The 26,175-nt window shown below is 39.0% G+C and overlaps 1 protein-coding gene across 1 annotated transcript in view; it reads right to left on the bottom strand.

Annotated features, from left to right (window-relative positions):
* Positions 1 to 26,175, bottom strand: part of slc12a5a (solute carrier family 12 member 5a) — a gene marked incomplete at both ends in the record, with an annotated part of 84,405 nt that overhangs the window by 14,876 nt on the left and 43,354 nt on the right. Inside the window, 5 exons of the mRNA XM_079461066.1 lie at positions 29 to 159; positions 1,186 to 1,240; positions 3,926 to 4,072; positions 11,934 to 12,065; positions 13,205 to 13,299. Coding sequence (XP_079317192.1) covers positions 29 to 159; positions 1,186 to 1,240; positions 3,926 to 4,072; positions 11,934 to 12,065; positions 13,205 to 13,299 — 560 coding nt within the window. The remainder of the gene's footprint in view (positions 1 to 28; positions 160 to 1,185; positions 1,241 to 3,925; positions 4,073 to 11,933; positions 12,066 to 13,204; positions 13,300 to 26,175) is intronic.

Below are 26,175 nucleotides of genomic sequence, written 5' to 3'. Positions count from 1 at the left end.
AAGATTAAAATGCACTTTTTCATCTCACCAGTAAGATCTCAATGCATCCCAGGATGTACATGGCTCCAGCGTATGTGGTGCCCAGATAGAAACAGATCCCTACAGCTCCACCAAACTCAGGACCCAGAGACCGAGAGATCATATAATATGAACCTCCAGCTGTTCACAACACACAAACACACAATTCAATACATCCGACAACCTCAACAACACTCTTTCATACATTAAAGCTGCATTCTTGGTTTTCATTACAAGCGTTTACATGCACAAAATAAAGAGATATCTTTCAAAAATCAGCTTATTAAATAAATCTGTTTTCATGTGTTTATATGCATAGTAGTAAACCGGCTTCCCAGAAATATCCAACAACAGTTTTTCATTTGGTTGTTTCTACATCAACTGCATGACTGGAGAGCAGACGTCATGTGTATTTTACTGATACTTCCGTTTGGGACTTTTACTGAGTGTGTTTGCATGAACAGTCTAAAGGCCATTGCACATTGAGTCCAAAATCAGAAATATCTGCATGTTTAAAAATAAATACGACCTCACGTTGTGTCAATTTTCTATTAATATAATTTAGCTTGTTAAACTATGAGACTTCCTCTTGTTTCGGATGTTCAGATGATTGTATTGCAAAAGACAGAAACAGTCAATTAGAAAATAAATGTGCGCAGTGTAAACCAGTTAAAATAATGAATGTATTTTTATTTAGATAATGAACATACCTAATTAAAAAAACATGAGTTTAAAACAATAACAACCTCAAAGTGACACGAACATGACAAGCAGCTATTTTCCAGTTTCGTCTCTTTACACCGCAGGCTGTATTTTAGTGTTGTATGAATATAATAGAGAACAGTGCTGAATAAATAGCACAGAAAGCACAATACATCCCATAAATACAACTTCCTGTTTCCTTCCGGCTCTTTTAACACTGGAGGGATAATAGCAGTTTATGGCTGATAAACAGAAAGCCTGTAATTTCATCTCACCTCTGCTCTCCTCCAATCAGAACATGAGACTGAGGTGATGATTAGAACCGAACGCACTCATTGGATTATCGATACATAAATACAGATTTGAGGATATTGCTGTCTGGTCGTAGAGTTACTGTTGCTAGGGTGACCGCTTCCTGTTGCCGAGACAACACACACACACGAGTTCTATAAGGGACGGACTTACCAGGTACGACGCCGTTGGTGGCGATAGCACTCATGGAGATCGCCGTGAGCATCGTCTGGAAAATAAAACAGGAGACGATGAGAGATTTTCAGGAGTGTGTTTGGTTAGAAATAAGCAGCAGATGGAAGATCAAATACTGGATCAAGATTTCTGTGGATGTTTTAACACTCATTAGATGGAAACTGTAAATCTGATCACTGAGAAAAGGCCAAAACTCACTCATTTATAATGTGTTATTTATTGTCTGTAGGTTAATGGTAAAACATCTTTAGCCGGCAGTGTTTGGTCCTGATGTGTAGTGGGAACAGATCTCTGTCATTACAGCAGTTTAATAGAAGCTTGTGTGTTGGAAACCTCGTCTCCCGCTCATAAAACCCTTTTCATCTCGTGACTGTCTCACTAAATTTCATGCCGACTTTAAGGTAAGGATGCTATATAGACATGTAGAACAATGGACTCTGAACGGCTGAAAACTCCAGTGTGTCTGACTGTGACATCACAGCGTTTGATTGGATTGTTTGTTGTTTGAGTTAATGGTATTTTGACATTACATCAGCTCTGATTGGATGAGGCACATTTAGAGCACCAATAGACACACACCCGTGACAATTTCATCAATTGGATTCTGTATAAATGTGTCAGGTTGCTTGGCAACAGTGTAGAGTGTACAGAAGTGATGCAATGTGTTGTGTTATGTTGTTAGGTGCACACACACACAAGCACATGCGTACGCACGCACGCATGCACACACGCACGCGCGCACACGCACACACGCACGCACACACGCAGCCACACACGCGCGCACACGCACGCACACGCACACACGCGCACACACGCACACTCGCGCACGCACGCACGCACGCACGCACACACGCACACACGCACACACGCACGCACTGACACACATCTCATTTATTCAGATTTGTATTTGTCTCATAAATTTATTTTACGGGCAAGATACGAGTTAGACTTTAATCTGGGGTTTATTTTCTCTGGTTTTATTAAGTCTCAAATGGTTTTATGTTCAAACGCCACGACTGAGACTCAGACTCAGAGGAGAAGTGGTTCATTTCCACCCACACAAACATTTTGACATCAATCTACTGAGCTGACAGCATCCCAAACGCTCATCACAGACCTCCATATGCTAATCACATGCTGAGAACACGCTCTGATTGGACAGTTTAGAGGACCGGCTGCTCGAGTCAGTCTGCGCAGCCAATCACACCATCTGCCTTCAATAAAAGTAAGCCAATAACATCGAGACAGATAGTGTCACAACCAAACCAAACGCTTAGAGATGAACGCTCCACGGATGAGGAACGGCACTTATACATTTGAAAATGATGTTCATTGAAATCTCTGCAATTCCATATTACACTTGCTTGAGGATTGTGTTAAAAAAAGAAAAGAAAACCAAACTATGAGTGTAAATAATTTGAATAAAGTAAGTCATTTGAAAATGCAATTTAAATGGGCGTTGACAGCTGTGGGAAGAGGGGCGGAGAGTGGGAGGGGCAATCACCTGTCCGTCACCAAAGATGTTGTTCTCTTTTTTGTATGCAACTGAATGCACTATTATATAAATCAGATCATACTTTTGTCCACCTAGATTGTATTATATATATATCAATCATGATTTAAAATACAAGAATACACATTCAATCAATATAAAAAGCATACATGATAAATGTTTATTTACATACATGAGCCAGTTTTCTCCTTTAGTGTTATTATGGGATTCTAAAATTGTGCAACACAAAATTCTTCTGTTGCCCCGAGACACAGAATGCAATGAAAAGCAAGTGATAGATGTTTGACAGATCATTTCAGATGATATTGATAACGGAACAGAAACACACCAGATCGCTGTACGTTCTACCTATGGTGTGGACGTGCCGTTAAACCAAACACACACACACATTAAAGCTATTACTTTACATAGACTGAAAGTCATAAAGAAGCAGATTACAACAATCACACACACAATTTCCGTCTCAGTAGACGTTCTGGAACTCATTTTGAAGGATTATGTAAAGACTCGGTTATTTTTGGAGGTCTTTGATGGCGGTGGCTTTTCAATTTTTGTGTCTGAATTAGACATTCGCCTCAAAATATCTTCCAGTTTAGGCTTTCATCACGTTTGATCATGTGTGTTAAGATGAATCTCAGTGTTTTCAAGAACGGTGCTTTCAGAGCCACGCCGTGTCTTCCATGTTTATCTTCTGAACATGTAGTTAGTGCTTTTGGCTTTATATTGTGCTTGCGTGAAAGCATCCAGGTGCAATATAAATGAACGTCTGAATCTCCAGCGCATTAAACCCCACAAACCAGTGAACGACAAGCTTTTTACGAACGGCTGGAGATGCACAGACAGTTTTCCCATCTTACTAGTCAACTGGAGAAAATCAGTACCAGAACTCTAGAATCTGTGTCATAACATTCGTTTAACTGTTTTAGGAATAATAAAGAAGTATGATGATAACTCGTCTTTAGAATCACAGCCCAGGATAAAAATAGCGCAGGAGAATCTGGGTTACACAAACATGCAAATGACACGCTAATAATGAGCGTGCATGTGATGTGATGCATTAATATGTGCTGCAGGAGACGTGCGCGCTCACAAGACAGATTAGCACATTCCTCAAATTACCTCGTGAGAAATACATATTCAAAACAAAGAAACGATATACCTGCATTAAATGCGATGATGTCAGCTGCATGCCTGTGTGTGACTCACCGTGGAGCAACACATGAGGACGATGACAAAGGCTTCGATGACCCCTCCGATGCCCACTATCCAGGTCATCCTCAAAAACAGAATGACTCCAAGAATGTTCTGCAGACAGGGCAGATAGACGCCCATCAGCGTGCCCATCCGCGGAGCCTGCAGTCAACACAAACACGTGATTTGTACCATTTCAGTTATCATTAGCTTTCATTCTTAATTTTTCCCTGTTTGAAGGTGTTCAGCAACCATTACATCATTAAGCGTGTTTTACACTCTTTCATGTGATACATACAAATAAAGAGAAATATAATAGAATAAAGAGATTAAACAAAGAGAGAGAAACTGAATCCTGAATTCCTACAGTCATGGAGAACCTGGAAATGTAAAAAGAAATCTGACTTTCAGGACTGGAAAAGAAACAGAAATGTTAACCGTGTCAATGAACGAGTGTGAATATTGGTAAATATAATTTTTTACAATTATAAAAAAAAGATCATGTATCTGTCCGTGAAATGAAGAGAGTTCACATCTACATTCATTTCAAGAGATACACCATCATGTTGACACTGAAAATAAAAACCTCCCATACCCGACCCAAGCAATAGTATAGAATATACAAATATATTTGATCATATTTCAAGATTTTAAATGTAGAGGCGCGCACAAACGGGGTCATTTGAAGAGCGAAAGAGGCGCGGACGCGAAATGTGAATCGGGCCTTACAACACCATAGCAACCATCTAGAAAACCCTTACAGCATCCTCGTGACAAAAAAATCTATATCTGCGTCTAAATTCACTCATTCACTATTTCCTTAATAGCGAATGCTAAATAGTTCACTATATGGGGATGAAGTGATAAAAATGAGTGAACGATTTAGGATACTGACGTCATATGCTATATACAATATTGTCGCGGACATTGGTCATACCGCCTATTGTACACATGCGTGACTTTATAGATTGTAATGTAAAAAAGTTAGTTTTCACCTTAATATTGGAGGTAAACTCAAAATCAGAGTGCATTGTGGGTAAAAAGTAGGGAACGAATGTAGGGAATGAGATGTTTACTCAGAAAAACACTACAAAATGGCGGACAGGGGGCCAATTCGCACATAGCTTATGTATTTCTTTGTATTACAGTATTAATATGGAAGCATGAACTACACATCCGTTAATAAGTACAAACTCTCCTGACAGGAAACACAACATCATCCAAGAATAGACCCTCGGTGTAAATGTGTTTGAATGTATATAATTCATTTCAAGGGCTTTCAGAGATATAGGGCGAGCTAATGTGATATACAGAGAGGAAGTGTGTGTGTGTGTGTTGTGTTGGATAAGAGTGAGCGACGGTAATTACTTACAAGCACTGAGTAAAGGTGTGTCAGAGTGATAAATGACGGAGAGAGACACACACAGAAAGAAAGAGGTATGCTGCGTCCCAAAACGCTGCCTTATACTATGCCCTTAAAATATGTACATTTTTTGTTATGGAAAAGTATACATGTTTAGTGTGTGCACGCACTGGGACAACGTTGTTGCAAAGACGACACTGTCATCCTTAACTGTCACGAACATGAAAATACAGCTCTCCCTTGCATTTCAGTATTTATTCATTTATTATTTTTCTATGTAATATTTACTATATACTTCATTAATTCATTTAGCGAAGCAGTTTTGGGTAATATCAGCCGTTAAGTGTCCATAGATTCACATTTCGAATTTTCACAGGGAACAGTAAACCATCCGGTTACTTTGAGAATACTCTTTTCAACAAACTATGATTTTAGACATACTAGTTTCAATACTATTCAGGACAGATAGTATGCGGATGGGGACGCAGCATACACACAGAATATACGGTCCTATAATAATATAACATGTAATGTACATATAAATATACTGTGTAGATGTATATTATATCAGTATTTAAACTATGTTAAACATTAACTTTGCGCAAAAACACTCAATTATTTCAAAAAATAGTGTGTAAGGTGACTTTTTTTGGTGTTTTGCAATATATATAAATTATCAAAATGTTGCATGTGTGCATATTGCGATGGTTTGCGATAAATGACCGAATTCATTATTCAAAATGTGATGTATGGTCAAAGTTTTAGGTCGATGCAGATAGTATAGCATCTATCTGGCATGCAAATGTTAGTTGGGACATGCATGCGTGCGCATGATATTTGTTTTATTTATTTTTGTTTGTTTACAAATGGCTGTTCACTTTCAGTTGAAGTTGAAGTGATGGTTTCTTTTTCTTTAATAATGTGAAATATATGTTGGTTATATAATTTCTGTAATATATTTTATTACAATTTAAATTGATTTAAAAAAAAGAAATAACGTATTGCATATCGCATTATTTGGCATGCAATCGCATATCGCATTTTTAGCATGCTATCGCATATCGTATTATTTGGCATGCTATCGCATATCGCATTTTTTTCTCAACATCGCACAGCCCTAATATAAAACATATATTGCAAGTATATTGATCGTCTAATTTTACCCAATTGTTTATGTCACATTGACATAATAAGCATTGTTTGTGCGCACTGTAGCTTCATGTGTATGTACAAACACACCTTCACTGAGCCAATACAGCACTGAAACACATCGCATTTCTCCTCAAGGACGCTGCCAATAAAATGCAATTATCCCAATGTCCAAGAAGGGTCACGCAGAGGAAACTCGGTTCACCAAGCAGGACGAACACACAGATGGAGACACGGCAACATGACAGTGATGTGCTGCATGACTGCTAACACACACACACACACACACACACACACACACACACACAGTGACAGCAGATGGCAAACTGGGAAACAAGACTTTTAATTAAATTAACCTGAACATAAATAAGACGTCCTGAATAATGCATGCCATTTAATTTAATATCAGCCATGCAAATGCAAATTCTGTGTGGGATAATTTGATTTTTGAAGCAAGGATTAATTTCAGAATGAATGTAATCTAATACAATGTGCTTTATAAGCCACGTCAAAACAACAGAAAAACAACAATTACATTCTGTGATAAGGCAAACCTCACACGTCTGCCGTGACACCTCACACGAAACACCTTCAAGACCACTGAACAACAGTTTTATTAAGATATTACACAGTTAAGAGTTGTTCATAATGTCTCAAATTAGCTGCATATTTTAATCTGTTATTTCATATTATTCCAATTATGATATATTACACCAATTACATAAACAAGACTAAACATGACAGCAAAACCAGAGATGATTGGTATTTCTCTATCATGTCTTGTGTTACTTTGCTCTGTCAGGTTTGGATCGATATCCACAGACACTTCATCAAACCACAAATGAAAACAGCGGCGGTGTAAGGTACATCTCCATTCATTTAAACGCAGATAACACATCTCCAGAACTGATTCAATAACATCAGACTTCCGACAGACAGTTTCCATTCTAACACACGAACGCTCGGTTTCATAATCTACAATGATCTGCTCGACCACACCAGAATGCTTTTGTCTTCCCAGTTCTCAGATGCTTTAAAATTGCTCATGAGAAATAAAAAAGAAAATCAACTGAGAGTGTAATTGTTGAAACACATGAAGAGTCTGGAGGTGTAAATAAATGTCGATTGTTGAGATTAAATAATCTGGATTTGAGTAAATGTGATGAGAATTGTTTGAGTTCATATTGAGATCTTTTGATTACAGACTTGACAAATCTGAGCTCAGTCCGACTCATTGTTGACGTCTCTTCTCAAACTCTGATGACAGACACAATTGTGACTCGTTTTCTCAGGATGAGATGCAAAAGTTTCCATTTGCTCTCTTCCATTTGTTTTTATGAGGACGGGCATTTGACGTGACTACGAACGTGATTTGAAAAGTTATGACATTTTCTGTGAAGTCCATTTAACTTCTTTTGATTATGCAAATGTGTGCAAGATGTCCAATTTGCATGTTTTACTCATTAATTATAAATGTCTACATGTCAGAGTTTTTTAAAAAAGAAGGACACTTTAATTTTATTAATTCTCTCTAGAATGAGTTCAATCCAGCTCTCTCTCGCTCTCTCTCTCTTGCTCGCTGTCTCGCTCGCTGTCTCGCTGTCTCTGTCTCGCTCGCTGTCTCGCTGTCTCGCTGTCTCTCTGTCTCTCTCTGTCTCTTTCTGTCTCTTTCTGTCTCTCTCTGTCTCTCTCTGTCTCTCTCTGTCTCTCTCTGTCTCTCTCTGTCTCTCTCTCTGCTATTCCTCATCTCAATGTCTTTCATGCGTTCATATTTCCATATTTCTACTCGACGACAGCAAACGAATTATTCCTGTATATTTCATCCTTTCAAAAACACAAAAAACAACTGCTGGACAATCTACTTTTACCACTACACTGCATTTCTTTTTTTGATGTAGTTGTGCCGCTTTGCCTTTATTTGTACAGTTTAGTGAGAGAAAGGACAGGAGAGAGAGAGAAGGGGTGGGTTTGGAAAAGGCTCTGACGGTTACACTGCGTTTCTATACTAGTATTAGTAATGTTGGCAAGTACGAGTATCGGAATTCCTTTACTTTGGGTTTTTTACTTAAGCCTGTAAGCAATCACCTGGCAATCCCATAGCAACCATCCAGTTCACCCTAGCAACCGCACAGCATCACAGCGATGCTCTGCACATCTCGCTTTGTAGAAACTAATTTCACGTGGGCAAGAAAACAGAAAATGTAAAGTGCAGTATTATTGATATGATGTTAATTTAGGCTTTTCATTCACTGTGCAAACTGAAACACAACAAAATGATGACATAGAATATGAGTTGTGCTTATAGATTATACCTCATCTTTTACCATAATATCCTCGGCGCACGATTGAAAGGAATATTTCCGTTTCATGTCCCCAATCCATAAATAAAAGCAAGCTCATAAACTAAAAGTGTGTTCTCATTATAAACGCAGGAGTCTGCCGCCCGCGAGGTGTCTTAATATTGCAACACACTGAGTGAGATGTGTTGCATCAGCGCTTTGTGATGAAACTGCTGTCGCTACGGAAACAAGCGTTAAGATACAGTCAGTAATAATACGGTACCTGATTCACAAACCATCGTACTGTGGTAAAACCATGGCATGTGTGTATTTCTCACTTCCGTACTGCGGTTGCTTAAACGAATGTACCATGATACGGTAGTACTATAGTAACCAGAATAAGACAGTAGTATGAATTGGCTGATGGATGTGCCTGTGATATTTGTGTGTTTGTCAGTCTCAGCGTGTGTCAGCGAGTGTTGCTTTGACACCGGCAGGATGAATTTAGCCCTCATTATTAAAACCGCAGTGATGTGTAAACGTGGTGAGAAATTCTGAATCAACGGAGATTGGCAGTGGTCACTTCTCATGTGTGTGTGTGATGTCCAGCGGGTGTCTCAGACTGTGAGAATGTCAGGTAAAGGCAGCAGAGAGCGATGCCCAGTGGACTCATGGGATAGCTGTTGGAGGACTCTTGACGGTGAGCCTCAGGTGTTTGGGTCTCACGTGAAATATAAAAACCATAACACTGACATGAACACCACACTACACCCGTCCTGCAGCTGGAGACACACATCACTCGGATGGAGGAGGAACAATGGTGCGTTGAGTGAAATCTACAGCGTATATTATAACATTGTGTCACTCACAAATATCTAGAAAAAAATGAAAACACATCTGTGGTGAGGAAGGCGTGAGTGATAAGTGCAAGCAGCTGTGCGCGCACCGGTCCCGCATCTTATCACGGAGGAGATTGGGAGCTTAAAAGGACGATCGGCAGGACTGTTGACGAGAGAGGACCGGGCCCGGACATATGTTTAGTTTGTGTATGTTTTATGTTACTTCAGTGTTTATTGTTTATTTAATTAAAGTTTTAGTGTTTGAATGTTCGCCGGTTCCCGCCTCCTTCCTTCCCTTCTAACGAACTTTATTACAACATCTGTTCAACATTCAACTCGGCTTCTGTAAAAACACCTGGATCTGTTGTTCCTGTTTCTCTAGTATTACTTTCATACTATACCAACAGCTCTCTAACAAAGTGTTAAAGGAGTAGTTCACCTTGAAAATTCAAATTCTGTCATCATTCTGACAATCCCTGTTGTAATTTTAAAGCTGTGATTTTCTTTCTTCTGATAAACACAAAAGAAGATATTTTGAAAAATGTTGGGAACTTAAAACCGTTGGTCCCCATTGACATACAGGTCTGAAATGACAAGACGGCGTTTCGAACGTTTCGATGGTGAACTAGCCCTTTGGAAATAAATTGTGTGCTGAATGATAAATGTCTGAATATTTTTAAAGTCGAATATATCTTTATGAATAATATTAAATGGACAGTTCACCCAAAAATAAGTGAACATGTATACATTTTGGTGTTATCCCAAACACAAAGAAGGATATTTGGAAAAACGTTTGTAACCAAACAGGAACAGAAACTACTATGGTAGTTAATGGTGCCCCAAAACTGTTTGGTTTCCCACGTTCTTCAAAATGTCTACAAACAAAGATGTGTACAGGTTTGAAACAACTTGAGAGCGAGTAAATTATGTCGAAAATGTTTTTTAGGTGAACAGTCTTCTTGTTATTTACTCAAAATGTTTTCACATCAAAGGAATGTTGCGATGTTTCTAGTTGTTTAGACTTCTGATCATCCACGACAGAGAAGAGGAGAGAGGGGGAGATACAACGAGAGAAAAGAGAAAGAGACGGAGGAAAGAGGAAAAGATGAAGATTGGACGGGAAAGCTTATGAGAGGATAAAAGGAAGCAGAGATCAGAATAGAAAAACAGAATCAGCAGAGGAAAGGAGAACAGAAATGCGAAGAGAAGAAGTGAAGAAGAGAGGAAAGCGAATGAGGGAGAGAGAGAGATGTGTGTGTGTTCATGGTGCACGTCTGCGAGTGATCCAAAAAGAGCATATGGCCTCTGTACCGACCACATGTCCCCGGACATCTGATAACCTCTCATTATGAGACAAAACTACTTCATAACTCATCTTACATCATCCTTTGGAATCCATACACACGACTTCTGCTTATTGTCAACACAAGCATCATCGCAACACAACGATAAACACGATGGGAGGGATTCATAGCACATCCATATGCTGTTGCTAGGCGTCGGAGGAAGCACAAATGTAAAACACGAAAGATGTGGGACATGATCTTCCCATAAAAAAATCATACTTGCTTATGTAATTATTCTACATTACTGTTTTGCGCGCGTTTACAGTCATTCTTTATTATAAATGAGTTGCTTTTGCACACGAATGGTTTTGAATAAATATCTTCGGTATATATTGTGTCATGTGTAAGCTCTGTGGCGTCTGTAAAGATGGAAAGCAGAGTTTGAGAACGAAGAAGAAGTGATTGCGTGGGGTGCGAGGGAACATTTGCTGCAGTGGATTGACCCTCTCAAATGGATGCTGATTGGAGAACGGCTGCTCGGCAGGCGAGCTAATGAAGATGAAGCCGTTGTGAGAGACGAGAGGAAGATTATCACTCTTCTCAAACCTGTTGAGAGGACGAATCCAATTCAACTCTCATTTACCTGTTTACTCCAAAATCTATCTTCAGATTAGAAGTTTAGATGATTGCAGCTAAAGGACGACAACATGCGTTCTGGACACATCTGCAGGGATTGTAAAAGTACAAGAGATCTCTGTAATATCTCAATTAGTTCTTCTAGACATCAATGAAATCGAGAGCAATGGAAACTTTTGCTCAAGTCTCATCTGCTTCCCAGATGTTTCTCCTGAGAGGTAGAGTCAGAAATCTCACACATGTCTCTCTTAGAGTCAAACTGAGATCAGATTTGTCAAGTCTGCAATCAAAAGTCAATATGATCGAAGATCTCGATATCAATCTACATAAATTTCCACCTCCGGGCTCTTCGTGTGCTTACACACTCGATTGATTATGTTTTGATGTCTCCTGATGGGGAAACCTTCTGTGTGTCGACATGTTTGGTGTTTGATGTAAATGTGTTTTGTGTTGGGCAGGGATGTGAGGTACCTGGACGGGTTTCTTCCGCGAGCCCTCGTTGTTCTCCGCCTCCTCGTGTTCTTTACTGCCCTGGATGAGGTTGGAGTAGTTGGCCAGACTGCTGAGAAGAGACGACACCATGGGAATGGTGTCCATCTCCTCCTGCAAAGACATATAAAAATCACACATTAGATCTTAACAGTTTCTCAGACAGCAATGACATTATAAGAGAACATTCCTCATATTATTGTCTAAGTTTTTACTACTGGAAAGTTATTGTAGAACCACAGTTTTACTATGAATACCATCGATACTACACTCTTTAAAATAAAGGGGCTTAAAAGGTTGTTCACAGAGATGCCGTAGAAGAACCATTTTTGGTTGCACAAAGAATCATTCAGTCAAAGGTTCTTTAAAGAATCGTCTCTTTCTTACTTTTTTATAATGTGAAGAACCTTTTGTGAAACAGATGTTAAAGGTTCTTTATGGACCCAAAAGGTTCATCTTTGGCCTCGAGCATCTTTTTGAAGTGTGCAGAAAAACGATGTTTAATCTTTTATTCTTTTATTCATAGTTAAATCAAGGATCATTCGTGTAAGATGTTTCTCCTGAGAACAGCACATCGGTAAGCTCGTGTCTCCTCTGGAAATCAAACCGTGCTCAGATTTGCTCTCAAAACTTGATTTCTGAAAAACAGGAACTTCTTCCAAGACATGAGCTTTGGAGCTGAAATGAACAAACACAGGTCTGAACATAACGTGAGACGCGTGTGAGATAACATTTGAGTCCATTTCTGAAGAGAAACATGTTTATTAAAGTGTCAGTAGTTTTAAACAGATTTAAAGGGATAGTTCAAACATGAAAATTCTTTCATCATTACTCGCCCGCTTGTCATTACAAACTTGCTTGACTTTCTTTCTTCCACAGAACATGAAAAGAATGTTGTTAACCGGACCCCATTCACTTGCATTGGTTTTGGGTCAATAGAAGTGAACGGGAGCCGACGCGGTTTGGTAACCAACTTTCATCAAACTATCTTCTCTCTGCAGAAGAATGAAAGTCAAACAGGTGCAAAACGACGAGAGGACGGTGACAGAGTTTTCATTTTTGGGTCACTTTAAAGTGAAGTAAAGCACATCATTCGACAGGACTCGACTCAGTGATTTGTGTCATTCCTGTGACTCTGTTATCATTCACCCGCAGGGTTCACTGTCCTTCAAACACTAATGACTCTGATTCATCATTGTCAAATCCTTTTATTCACTTCATCAATAGAATTTCATCTGTGTGTGTGTGTGTACCTCGAACAGGGCCATGTTCTTGCCGTCATACTGTTGGCTCTTCTCGGCATCGGCGCTGTTGATGAACGGGCTGCTCTCTTTGGGGTTCGAATCTCCTGTTAGTCAACAACAAGAAATAAAGAAAGATTATTATAACTCTGCAAGACAACACCAGAGACTTCCCTGCAGGAAAAAGTCCTTTACGCGGTACGTTTTGTGTGTTATTCCGGTAGGATATAACGGTGAGCCGTGATATTTTCCTCTGGGTGACATGTGATGTGTGCGCACAGGTAAAGTCCTGGAAGATGTCTGACGCTGGGATCAGAGGACAGCTATATTTAGAGTCTGGATGACCGGGTTTGAGCCGTGATTGGGCGTCTCTCTCTCAACACAGCAGGGATATTTTTGAAAGATTCTCACTCGCTCCCTGAGAGCCAAATATGTGCCATGCTGCTCATTAGAAGTCTAGCTGCCCTCGTCAGGTTGCCAAGAAAAGAAACATCTAGGTTAGAAAACGCAGAGTACTCCATACTCCGGTGAAATAACAAAGATCACATCTGTGAGAATTCATCGAATTCACCTTATGCTCAATAAAAGTTCAGATCACATTTAATCTCCCATGATGATGGTTGCGAGTGATAAATCTGACTGTGATGTCATCGACTCTGTGTGTGATGTGGAGGTTTGCCGGCTGTCATTACTTGACTGACGCTTCGGCCTCTGGAGTCTTTCAACACAGACTGCCACAGCGCACCGAGCCCATCAAACACATGAACATTTACATCACACTGACAGAGAGTCAAGAAAAACACAACACATTCAAATATATTCTTTCCATTGAAAATAAGGCAGAAAAGTGTGATTAATCGTATCCGTAAAAATTTATATATTCACCCTGTTGAAGAAAAACCAATAGAATCCATCAGGTAAATTTGGGCTTAAATAGTTATAATGGGAATTGTATTGGTTTTAATGAAAATTATAATGGTTTCTATGGGTCTTTACTGGTAATGGTGTTCTATTAATGCACTGTAAAAAAAATGAATTTCTCGTTGAGTTGACTAATATTTTTAAAAGAAATTAACTCAAAAATTTAAGTCAACCAGGTCACTTAGTCAAATAGTTTTTAGGGTGCCGGGTTGGTGGCAGACGGCAACTATAATAAAATCCTGCTGAAGCTCTACATAAAGCAATCCTGTAATGTCTTTTAAAGTGAAATTTGTCATTGCAGCACGCAGCGTTCCACTGAAAAGTGAATTCTGATGCATGAAACACGGTGTTCCGGCTTCACGGCTGTTAAACGCTTTACGCGGCACTCCTCGATCCATCGGTCATTACAGAAAAGTGTGGCCATTAGCGTAGGTGATGTCACGGAGAACATTGAACACAATGGATTTGATATGGATGTTACGGATCTGTTCACGGATCTGTACCGGGGCGGACGGTGTTAATGAATTCAGTTTCTGATAAACGCTCACACATCGTAGAGCAGGACAGAGTTCTCTGGTTTATTATGTATCATGTTCACAAACTATTGGATATAATGCTACAGAAACAAACATAAATTCACCAGATATTGACACTTAACAAGCCGATTTATTCCCTAATATTTGATTCAAGGCCCATATGATGCGAACATTAAATGTTTTGGCTAACAGTGTAATTACTTGAGAATCTATTTCAATAAATTGAATCACAAAATACATGAAGTGACATCACACGTTGTAACTCAAAATAACTAAAATGCCGCAGGGGAAAGTATCGCTCTTAATAAAAGGTTCATTTCTGCCATTGCTCATTATGACACGAGAGTTGCTGGTTATTTCCGATGGTTTATATCGGTGCGTGCGTGCGTGAGAGACACTCGAGTCATCACCTTGATTTCTTTCTCTCACAAGCTCAACCCAACACAGCTGTGGTCACTGGAAACAGATTCAACCCAGCAAATAAATGATGTCACCCATCCAATTTATCTGCATTGGTCACGTTCACCGATCCTGACAAGATGCTCATGGATGACATCTTCAAGAAGTAGAAACATTAATGCGAACACCAGCCGGACTTAATAAAGATCCACAGACACGAAGAGTGTAATTCAGAGTCTCACACGTTTCTTCTGAGAATAAGAAATCTTACACATTTCTCAGACGAGACGTCAACAATGTGTCGAACCGAGCTCAGATTTGTCAAGTCTACAATCAAAAGTCAATATTATTGAAGATCTCAATATCAACTCAAACATTTCTCAGCATGCATTTTACACCTTCATAGATTTGAACATTTACAGTCGCACTATTATCTGTTCTTATTTCTCTGAAGCAATGTTAATAGAAACATCAGAGACCAGGTTGATACTTAAATGAGAACTCTATCAAATCTCCTGAGCCGTGAAAGAGCAACAACATTCTCCTCTGGCTACGTAGCAACAAAACACAACATCACCAGGTTGTGTCTACACCGGAGGCGACATGACAACTTGCTTGTTCTTAATGGGTTCGTCGCAACGAGCTGCATCCAGTGTGAACACAATTTTTTATGATAATGGGTTCTAAAACGTTTCTGATGTCTTTTGTCGTGTCGTATCACGCAGGTCGCGTCCGGTGTAGACACGGCGTTACAGATAAAAATCTCGAACAAATCTCTCAGTCCAGACCGACAGTGTCACAGACACATTCACATAAAGTGTTTGCCGTAATGACCTCCATGATCTTGAGTTGTTCTATTGATCTCATAGCCTAGACTGCACGCATAGCGACAGCAGTCCCACCATCTGTTGCCCTTGACGACTGATCCCGGACCAGTATAATCTCACCTCACATTGCGTTTGGCTAATCGGCGTGAAGTCTTGATCCTGAATGAGAGTTCATGTGTAAATGTGTCCAAACATCTTCAGGCTGTGTTCACGTTAAGCAGTAATAAGGTTTAGAAACAAGCGTGCATTCGATGGGATGTTGGTCTCTGTGATGACAGACCAATGTTTCATCCCCGCTGGGATTTGGCGACGCTGGCGGTTTGCGGGTGTCACGCTATGAAGACGTTGTGACGTTAAAGTCTAGCTGTGTCGAGGGCTTTACATTTGCTACTTGTAAGGTTGCAGGTGGAATTCTGGTGCAGAAAAAACATTACATATCATCCTCACTTTAGCGAAACTCTATTTTTGGTTTGTGTCAGTTTGAGAAAGATGACACGAAACATGACGAGAGAACCATTGTGTGAAATCTGTAGGAAGTGTTTCCAGAGGGCAGGTTTGTTGGCTCATCAGGTTTGATTGAAGAGGGCTGTCAAATCATCTCATCCAACAAAAACACTGCAGGTGTTCACTTCTAAAAATGAATCACACACACACTTCCCCGGGGGCTGTCATGGGTCAGTAGAAGTCTATCTCCGTCTCTCTGTGTGGGACGGTCCGTCAGTGTATTTTCTGGTAATTGCTGACAGTTCTGATGTTGTCATTTCACAGAGAGAACAGAAGAAATCACACAGGTGAACAAACAGAGCTGATGTTCGTCTGGATCTGTGAGAGCCAATGCAACCTGTCTTGATTCTAGTCAAAAAACTTTTCTCACAAACCGACTTTGATGTGAAGTTAGGGATCTAAAGTAAAGGTGATTCACGATGCCATAGAAGAACCGTTTTTGTCTAAATGGTTCCATAAAGAACCTTCAACATCTGAAGAACCTTTCTGTTTCACGAAAGGTTATTTGTGGCCAAAGAGGTTCTTCAGATTATAAAAAGGCAGTTCTTAAAACAACAATTTGACTAAATGGTTCTTTGTGCAACCAAAAATGGTTCTTCTATGGCATCTCTGTACAGAACCTTATCAGAAGTGTAATATCAATTGACATCAAAGGCTTCTCATGATAAAGTCTTTGAGGCATAAATGTTTGATATTATTTAGTAGATAAAACATAATTGTGCCAATTTATTAATTCCTTTTATTACAAATCAAACATAATGAAGGTTTATGAAATGGATGAGTTGAACCAAAAGAAAAGAGCCAGCATAGATGGAAAGAAGATAATCACATATAAAATAGTTTTGATTTATTTAATCACAATATAATTCCCAAGTGTCAATCAATAGTTTTGATGAGTTTACTTTTATCTTAAAATGTGGATAAAATAAAAATGAAGAATACGTTTGTGATCCAGAATCAGCATGATATATGTAATTCACTATATTTCAGACAAATAGGGAAAATAACAGTTCAGCATTGCATGATAATGAATTATATATTTTGTTGCATTATATACACATGAATATATTTTACAAATTCAAAAGCCTTATAGTGAAAGTTTTTCTCTATTCATAAGTGCACGTACAGTATAGTTTTATGGTTGTAATAAACCCCTGAAATGATTGTCTGTGAATGACTTCAGGTTAGGACCCGCTGAACGACAGCTCCATTAAGCTTTTAAAAGCATTTATAAGTGTGCGTGCGTGTGTGTGTAAACTGCACATTTTGTAATAAGGCTGACACTTCAAAAGGACTGTTTAAACCCTGTGGAACGGCCTCATCTCGTCTCACCTCACTTCCATTTCTACTCCAATAATATCACCTTTATTTCAAGTTGAAGATGAAGATGAAGAGTGTGACAGCTCATCCGAGCGCACATGACCAGCAATGATTCAAACAGAGAGCAGATAAAGCCAATAAGGGATACAGCTGCACATCAAAACATGTTCAATACATTTATATACTTTTCAATAGCCAGACTTTGTTTGGGAAGATGGTTATCAGCTAAATGCAACTTCTTAGATACTGTCTTTATCATGTCTTCTTTTATCCAGAAAATGTCCAGGTCACATTTTACCCCAAAACATTATTTTTTTTAAGAATTAAATTCAATATATGGACTTCAGATAACATGAGCTTTGAATGAATATACAAAACTGCAAATTGTAGTGTTTAATTATATAATTATAAACAATATGTAGTCATCCCTCCAACCCTTTCTATGTGACTTTAAAAAGCCTTTTCTGGATTTGTAATGCCCAAATTTGCCATTTCTGTAAAAGTCAAGTTCGTTGTAAATATCGCTTTACAATTTAGGGCCAGATTAACTAAAAAGGGCAATAAAAAAACACTTGTTTTCGAGCAGCACGAACTTGTGCAGGGTTTACGACATGCATTTTTAGGGCGTAAACCTTAGTAAATCATGTTGCGAGATTGATTTAAATACGCTCGTCCCATAAAGTTTGCGTCTGAAGAGGAACTCCTACAATGCATATGCAATAAACAAAAAACAGCGTGTTTTGGATAAAAGCGTCTGCCAAATGCATAGAAATATAATTTCCGACTGAACATTTGGGTTACTCTGACTAAATCATTAGGATTAAACTAATAGGATCTGTTACAGATAACGTCAAACAATTAGGATAATAAGGAAAAGGTAAAGCTGCTGTCTGTTAGATATGAAGAACTCCTGAGCCCAGCTCTGTCCGAAGAGATAACGTAAGATAACTTGACACCGGCTCCAATCATTCACATCCATCACAGGCTTCAGTCAATTACATCCAAAGAGGAAGAGAAGAAGTGTTTCTAAAACAGGTTTCTTAAAAAAGATGTCAAACCCATACACATTACTGAGGCACAAAAGGCATTCACAAACACATAAAAATATATACAAACACAAACAATACATTTCACACAAGACAAGTTCAAGACCATAAAGACGACACAAGGACATACAGACACACAACACGGAGTTGTGCGTGAACACACAGCGTGTCACGCACATGGCAGCAATTTGCCTGTCTCTCACCTTTCTTGGGTGGACAGGTGATGTTGACCGCTGGAGAGAAACGCACACAACACACACACACTTTAGAATGTGTATCGTGTGATTTTCATCTAAACACATCAGAAGGCAAAATGTCAAATGATCTGTGGAGCGTTTACACGGCGACGGTTCTTCATCTGAAGAGCTCAAACCGCTTAAATTTCGCACCAAAAATATATTAGAGGATTGTAGTTTTTTTTACTTTGAAATAGACGAATACTTGAGTCGCAACCGCTGATGTTTCACGATTACACACAAGAACACCTAATCAGAAATGTCCCTTGTCCGGGAGGTACTTCAGAATTCCTGCGAGGTGACCTGACTGCTCTCAGGATTCACTCGAGCCTTTGTGAAGAGTTGTTCTTCTCTCTTCAGTTCCGTCTCTCTTCTTTCAATCACTTATTCAATTCAAACTCTCTCAGACTTCCTGTCTCACACCTCTGAGCATCTGATGGCGAGACACATCTTTCATTGTTGTGATAGACACTTAAACAACGACATTGTCTGTCACACATGACAAACCATTGTTTTCATATAAATGGTAAAAGAGTGAAATAAGAAATCCTTCTGTCTGTTGTCTTTAACATCGTATCATGTTAACATCAACAACAGCATACAGATAACCATCAAACATCATCTGACAAAACCCCACTAAAACATGAGAAAACACGAAGCAGCCGAACAAGCACAATGAAATGAAATGCTCAACGACCACATTCACACGCACCCTCAAAATGCCATTAGAATAGGATTTTGGCAATATTGCGATAACATTTTTCCTCGTGTACATGCAAAAACTCAATCTAAATAATGTGATTCCGCTCATAATCGCAGGAAGCAAAATGGAAGTATGTGGCATTCGCCGGTTTCAATCGCTGTCACGCATCTTAAACACAAATTGCTGGAAACATGACAGTCTAAAGTTTTACCGTCAACACAACTGGCTGTCAGAAACAGTGCGATGAAAGCGTACACCACAGTTGTGGAGGTATTCTCCATCATGTCTCTATATTCATCACGGTGCTGAACAACCACAATACGTCTACATAACGGTGTTTTGCATTTGATGCGAATGTAAAAAACTGTATCTGTGTAGCAAATAATCAGACTGATGAAACACTCATGTAAACGGAAGCAAAGAGGTTTTCTCGTGTCATGTAAATGTTACTGTGATTAAGTCCTTGCTCTGATTATTGGAAATAATCGCATTATTGGTACGCATGTAAACGTCAATACAGACACACAGATGATACCAGAAAGTACTTTACATGACGATTCCATTTTAAACTTTAACATGTGTCGTAGTAGTTTTTTGAAGGTTTGTGCTGAAGATTTGAAATGAACTTATAGTTTAGATGGTGATGTCATGATGGTGACGCTGTCAGATGTCTCCATACCTGAGCAGGTCTGACAGGAGCTTTACATTATTTTGACAGTCGTGTGTGTGTGTGTGGGGGGTTTGGTCTGAATCTGAGTGGCAGGACCCTGAATAAAACATGCAGAGCTGTCACTCAAGTCACTCACACACGCACAAGCATGCACAGTTGCAGTTTAAAGTCTAGCTGCGTCTGCGTCTGCTTCGCTCACTCACTCACATAATATGCCCTGCGTCTGACAGAACTGTCGCCGACATTCATCATACCATCTTAACATATGTATGCAGTTTATAAATTGTAAATAAAGGGGGCAATTACGTTTATTTATAACGTTAAACTAAATTATTGAATACATTTAATATGAAACATTGTCTATAACATTCATTTAATGTTTATTTTTAAAAAGGTAGAAAATAACTGTCGACAAGAACAAGTGTCCATGAAGGAACATCACCTGCAGCTAAACCTTGCAAAAACAGAACTGCTTGTAATCCAGCCGACACAAAGATTCATCACAACTTCTCCAATCAACTGGGCTCATCGACCATCACATCTTCCAGAAAGGACCTGAGAGTGGTGATCGATGACCATCTTAACTTCACAGATCAGGTTGCCAACACCACCTGGTCCTGTTGATTCATCCTCTACAATATTAGGACAATTAGACCTTTTCTATTCGAGCATGCCAAGCAAGTCCTAGTCCAGGCTCTGGTTCTGTCCAGACTAGACAACTGCAATGCGCTACAGGCTGGACTTCCAGCTTGCACAACCAAACGTCTACAGATGATCCCTATAGTTGCTCGCATCAAATTCAAGACTCTTCTCCTGGCTTACAAGACCACCACTGGTTCGGCACCACTTATCTTCAAATGCAAACGCATGCACCCACCAGATCCCTGCGCTCTGCAAACCAACGACGGCTTGTGGTGTCATCGAAAAATGGAAAAATCTCTCTCACGTACCTTCTCTGGTTCAGTTCCACTTATGTGTAATGATCTGCCCGCTGCTACAAGATCAGCAGACTCCGTCAACACCTGAACGATCAGTTCGGTCTCTTTTCTACTCTTTCAATATAAAAATAAAATATAAAAAATTCGAACTTTGCTCTGTATACTGTGGAAGGCTATATGAGACCAGTTAGTGCATGAGCGAGTGTACATCAGAGTGCATTGTGGGTAAAAAGTAATGAAGGGAATACTACAACAACACTGATGGGCGGACACCCGATATAGTGCACTATGTTGGAGACAGGGACTATTGTTGCTGTGATTGGAACTGAAAAGATTTCTCCACCTAAAACAAGATTATAATCGTTTACTTAAACTATTAAAAAAATCCCATAATAAACATTTAATATAAAATATAGCCTAAATATTATTGGAAAAACCTGAAACTAAATTTAACCTAGATTTATATTAGCAATACATTTGAGTCACTAAAATGATGACACAACTGAACATAATTCAAATATTCAACTAATAGAGAAACATAAAAAATATACAAATAATTAAATGTCATAAAAGGCAATAAAACCGAATAAAAACTAAAAATGTCAAAATATCAAAATAAAAGCTACTGTGAAATATTTAAAACTACAATAAAACTGAGAACAAATGTATGCGTCCGGTCTGGATACCAAGATCACATTCCTTCATGCAGATACAAACTAACAAAATTTAAAGTCTATATGACATCATATACCCATTTAACTCTTATAGTCTCACATAATTCATACTACTTTGACAATAATGAAAGCGTTGGGTGAGACATCATTTTATCCATCACAATATGACAGAAGTTTGAAAAGAAAAGTTGTTTCAGAGGCATTGAGGCTTTTGGAAATGCGTAGGAGTAAAAATGTTCATTACACATAGTTGATCTTATCCTGTGGTGTACATTTACTTCTTAAGCTTTACGAGTGTCAAACAGAGGCCGTAATTCCTGCTCAATATCCTCTGTGATCGGTTACAGCGGGGTCGGATCTAATCCAAGTCTTATCACATCATGAACATCTGCTGTGTCTGTGTGTGAGAGAGAAAAACTGTCCTCAAACACATCTGTGCAGATGAATCCATCTCATCTTTAGAAAAAAACACATTGTGCCTTCTTTTTAAGACGTTTATCCATTCAACAAAACAGAATCTGTCAACAACACAGTTCATTGAAATCTAAGGGTTAGGGATCAACAAAACCCCCTAGCACCACCCTAGCAACGACCCGGAACACCCCAGCAACACCCTAGCAACCACCATTGCAACATGAAAGCCAGGTTTAAGGGCATCAATCTAGTTAAAAACATGAAAGCGCATCCGGCCGAGGAACAGAAACAGAACCCTGATTTGATTTTTGATATGAGAAGGAATTAAGATGAAAGACAGACATCTGAAGCATTTGGGATTGTAAACACAAACACACTGTATTCAAAGACACTTGAATTGATGAGTTCACGTTTAGTGCTGTAGGTTTTTCTTTTGTTCTTTCAAGTCCTCTGGCTGGCCAATAGCCTTCAACTTTCATTATTACACCATAATAACCTTTCAGAGAGACGGATTACAAGCGCAAGCATTGCTTTTCTACAGCTACAAATCAACAAATACTTAGTGGGACCGGAGGAAGACAGAAACACTACAATTGAAAAGGTCAATCTTACGTTTGTTCGCTCTGTTTCTAAACCTAAATTATCTATAAAGACAAAAAGCAAAATCTTGTTAACTAAATAATTTGTCAAATATTTTTTATGTGTGTTTTGTACTTAAATGCTTGTTAGGTTTTGGTGGTCTTAGATTAACATTGAAGTCTATTGTAAATCGAGTTTCTCGTGTCGTGTATGAATGTTCCCCAACTGGGTTTTGAAACAGAGCTGTAACATGGATCCACAATCCACCGCAAGCCTTTGCTGTTTACATGAGACGCTCTATTGGCACTTAACACACACTCACGCACACACACGCACACACACACACACACAGATCTCCATTAAAAAAACAATTAAGCCAAATAAATGTCATGAACTACACAGAGTATATAAATGGAGTAAGAGATGTTGACAAGCTCTGTGTGTGCTGTTCTGAATCTTTTAAAGGTGAGATTCGGGCTGTAGAAACCCAGACGTCTTATGCAATGTGGAGATGGACGTGGAGGATTGTGCCCGAGATACTGTACGCGCTTACACAATTCTCTTAAATTCCATCAAAATGCATTTTCACACACAACAAAAAACGATGCTACTGCGACACAACCTTGGTTTTATCATTTCTGTCTTGAAAAATAAACAAACAAACAAACAAACTTTACAATTTACAATTACAAAATCACATAATCTAACTTTTAAGTAAAACTGACATTGACATACTGCTAATGCTTTAATTGTAAAGTATTTTATTGCTATTATTTTATTGTAAAGCACTTTTTGACCCCTCCTTGTCTGTGAAAGGTGCTTTATGAATAAACTTTACTTACATCAAAACTAAAAATATTAAAAAAGCCACTTCAAAATGATTAAAACTACCATAAAGAAGCTAAAAACTAAACTATTATTATACTAAAGCCAATGATTCACAATTCTATATAAATCACCATATTCGTTTTTATATAGTACCCCAACTGATACAGTCGTAATGTAAAGCTGAATGTCTTATGAATGCTCTCTCTCTCTCTCTCTCTCTCTCTCTCTCTCTGTGGAGGATTTAGATTTATGTGATGCACTGCTCCTGTGAATGTGCGCGTTTCAGGATTATTCGGATGAATTGCTCCAGCTTTCCAGCCTCAACAAGTTAATGCCTCTTTCATTTCTCACCAGACGAGCTAGAAAGAGAACGCACACCGGAGCGAGCCGATGTGTGTCGGGGTCACTTCCAGGTTTCAGCTACAGGTAAAAACAAACACAAAGACAATCACTTTAATATCTCAAGAGTTTCTTTGAGACCCAAAAGAGACATGTGGAATATACATTTACATTTATGCATTTGGCAGACGCTTTTATCCAAAGTGACTTAGATTGCATCATCCTATACATTTATACACAGGTATCTGCAATCCCCTGGGATCCAACACACAACCTTGCGTTGTTAACACAATGCTCTTACCACTGAGCTACAGGAAAGAGAATTCTACCTCTCTTGAGAAAAAAGGTCTCTGTGGTCTCATGTGTTTCTCAACAATAAATGTCTACATTTCTCATTACCAAACCAAATCACATGATCTGTGTTTATTGAATCTCTATTCTACAGCAGAACAGACACATTTATATCTGGATGTTTTTGTATTCAGGGATTTTCTTTGAGCACCGACATTCAGTCCCACTGCCTCTCCAGTCACGTCCAAATATTTACAAATGTATGGATTAGAACGAGGAACCCTCTGACAGACTGTATCTCAAAGTACAAAGAGGGAGAAGTGAAAAAGAGAAATCGACTCAAATAACCGACACTCTTGTGTAACCACATAGATATCAATCTACAGATCAAAGCACACAGTATATCATTGTTCTTCTGATGATGTATTTCTAAGATGCATTCAATAAAAAAACCAAAATGAAAATTGCACATTTAAGAAGAAACTGCAGATCTGAAAGAAAAAATATGAACTTAAAAGCCCTTCAAAATAAAAAATGGACCTGATTTACTTTCTTGACATACAATTCATATTATGTTTGTATTTATAGTCGTAGTTTGTTTATACAGCATGTAGTATCTATTTCACAGCGAAACATTATAAATGGCAACATAACTACCGGTTTAATAAAAAAATGATTTATGATGATTATTAATGATCTCACACACACACACACACACACACACGGTACTTCACTATAGAACCCTGACCTACTTAACACAGTGACGTCTGCAAGCGCTGAGAAGATCTGGCAACCGCACTGCAATCTCTCTCTCTCTCTCTCTCTCTCTCTCTCTCTCTCTGTCTGTCTTATATCCAAAGGGGCCGAATTCACCCCGAAGACACTGACGCTTTTTGCTTCAGCACTTTCATGTGATGAAATATTCATGCAGAATGTACATAAAATAAAAAAACTCTACCACAACTTACACATTCTGCGCCCGAGGAGTTGGGTCCACACATGACTAGGGATGGGTATCCTTAAGATTTTATAGATTCTGCTTATCGAAACAGGTACTTATCAAGTGTTATCCATACTATGCCACGTTAAACGTCGTGCAAACTTCAGCCATTCTGACATTATTCAGGGATGGAAAATGACCGGCAGCAGCCTCTAATTTGCAAAGTGTAAATTTAACACCCGAATACACAGAGATTATAACAGTATCGTTTGTCATGAAGCTTATCGATACTCTGGTATCGACTCAATTATGTACCGGTCTAAAAAAGTGCCAGTACTCGGTATCCATCCCTACACATGACACATGTAAGAGCACACACATGTGATGTGATCGTCTATGATCACAGAGCACACATGGAGTGAACGCGCCTCATGTTAATAATACTCATATGTATCTTATTTATACGCTCATCAGAAGTTCTCTGGAGTATTGGAGAAGCGATGTCACATCACACAGGAGGACTCGCCTCGCAGATGGTCAATGTGAACGTTTGGAGGTTATCTTCAGTCATCTGAGGTAAAGTGATCGTGATTTCAGCAGCTGGCACAGATCACTTACGCCGGCCTTTCGAGAGGTCGCAGGACGCTTGTAGGAATCAAGAGCGTTTTAATTGCTTGAAAGAGAGAAAGAGTGCCAATACCGCCTGACATCACTCACACTAACAAACCTCACTCAAGTCAATGATTCCTCCATCACGCCGCCGCCGGGTCCTTTTATGACCCGACTCCCTTTAAATGAAGTGATCAGTTAACTCGGTT

Source organism: Barbatula barbatula, assembly GCF_947034865.1.
Source record: "Barbatula barbatula genome assembly, chromosome: 7".
Taxonomy (NCBI): domain Eukaryota; kingdom Metazoa; phylum Chordata; class Actinopteri; order Cypriniformes; family Nemacheilidae; genus Barbatula; species Barbatula barbatula.
Note: the sequence above shows the minus strand (reverse complement) of the source record. Positions and strands in the feature narration are given on the sequence as shown.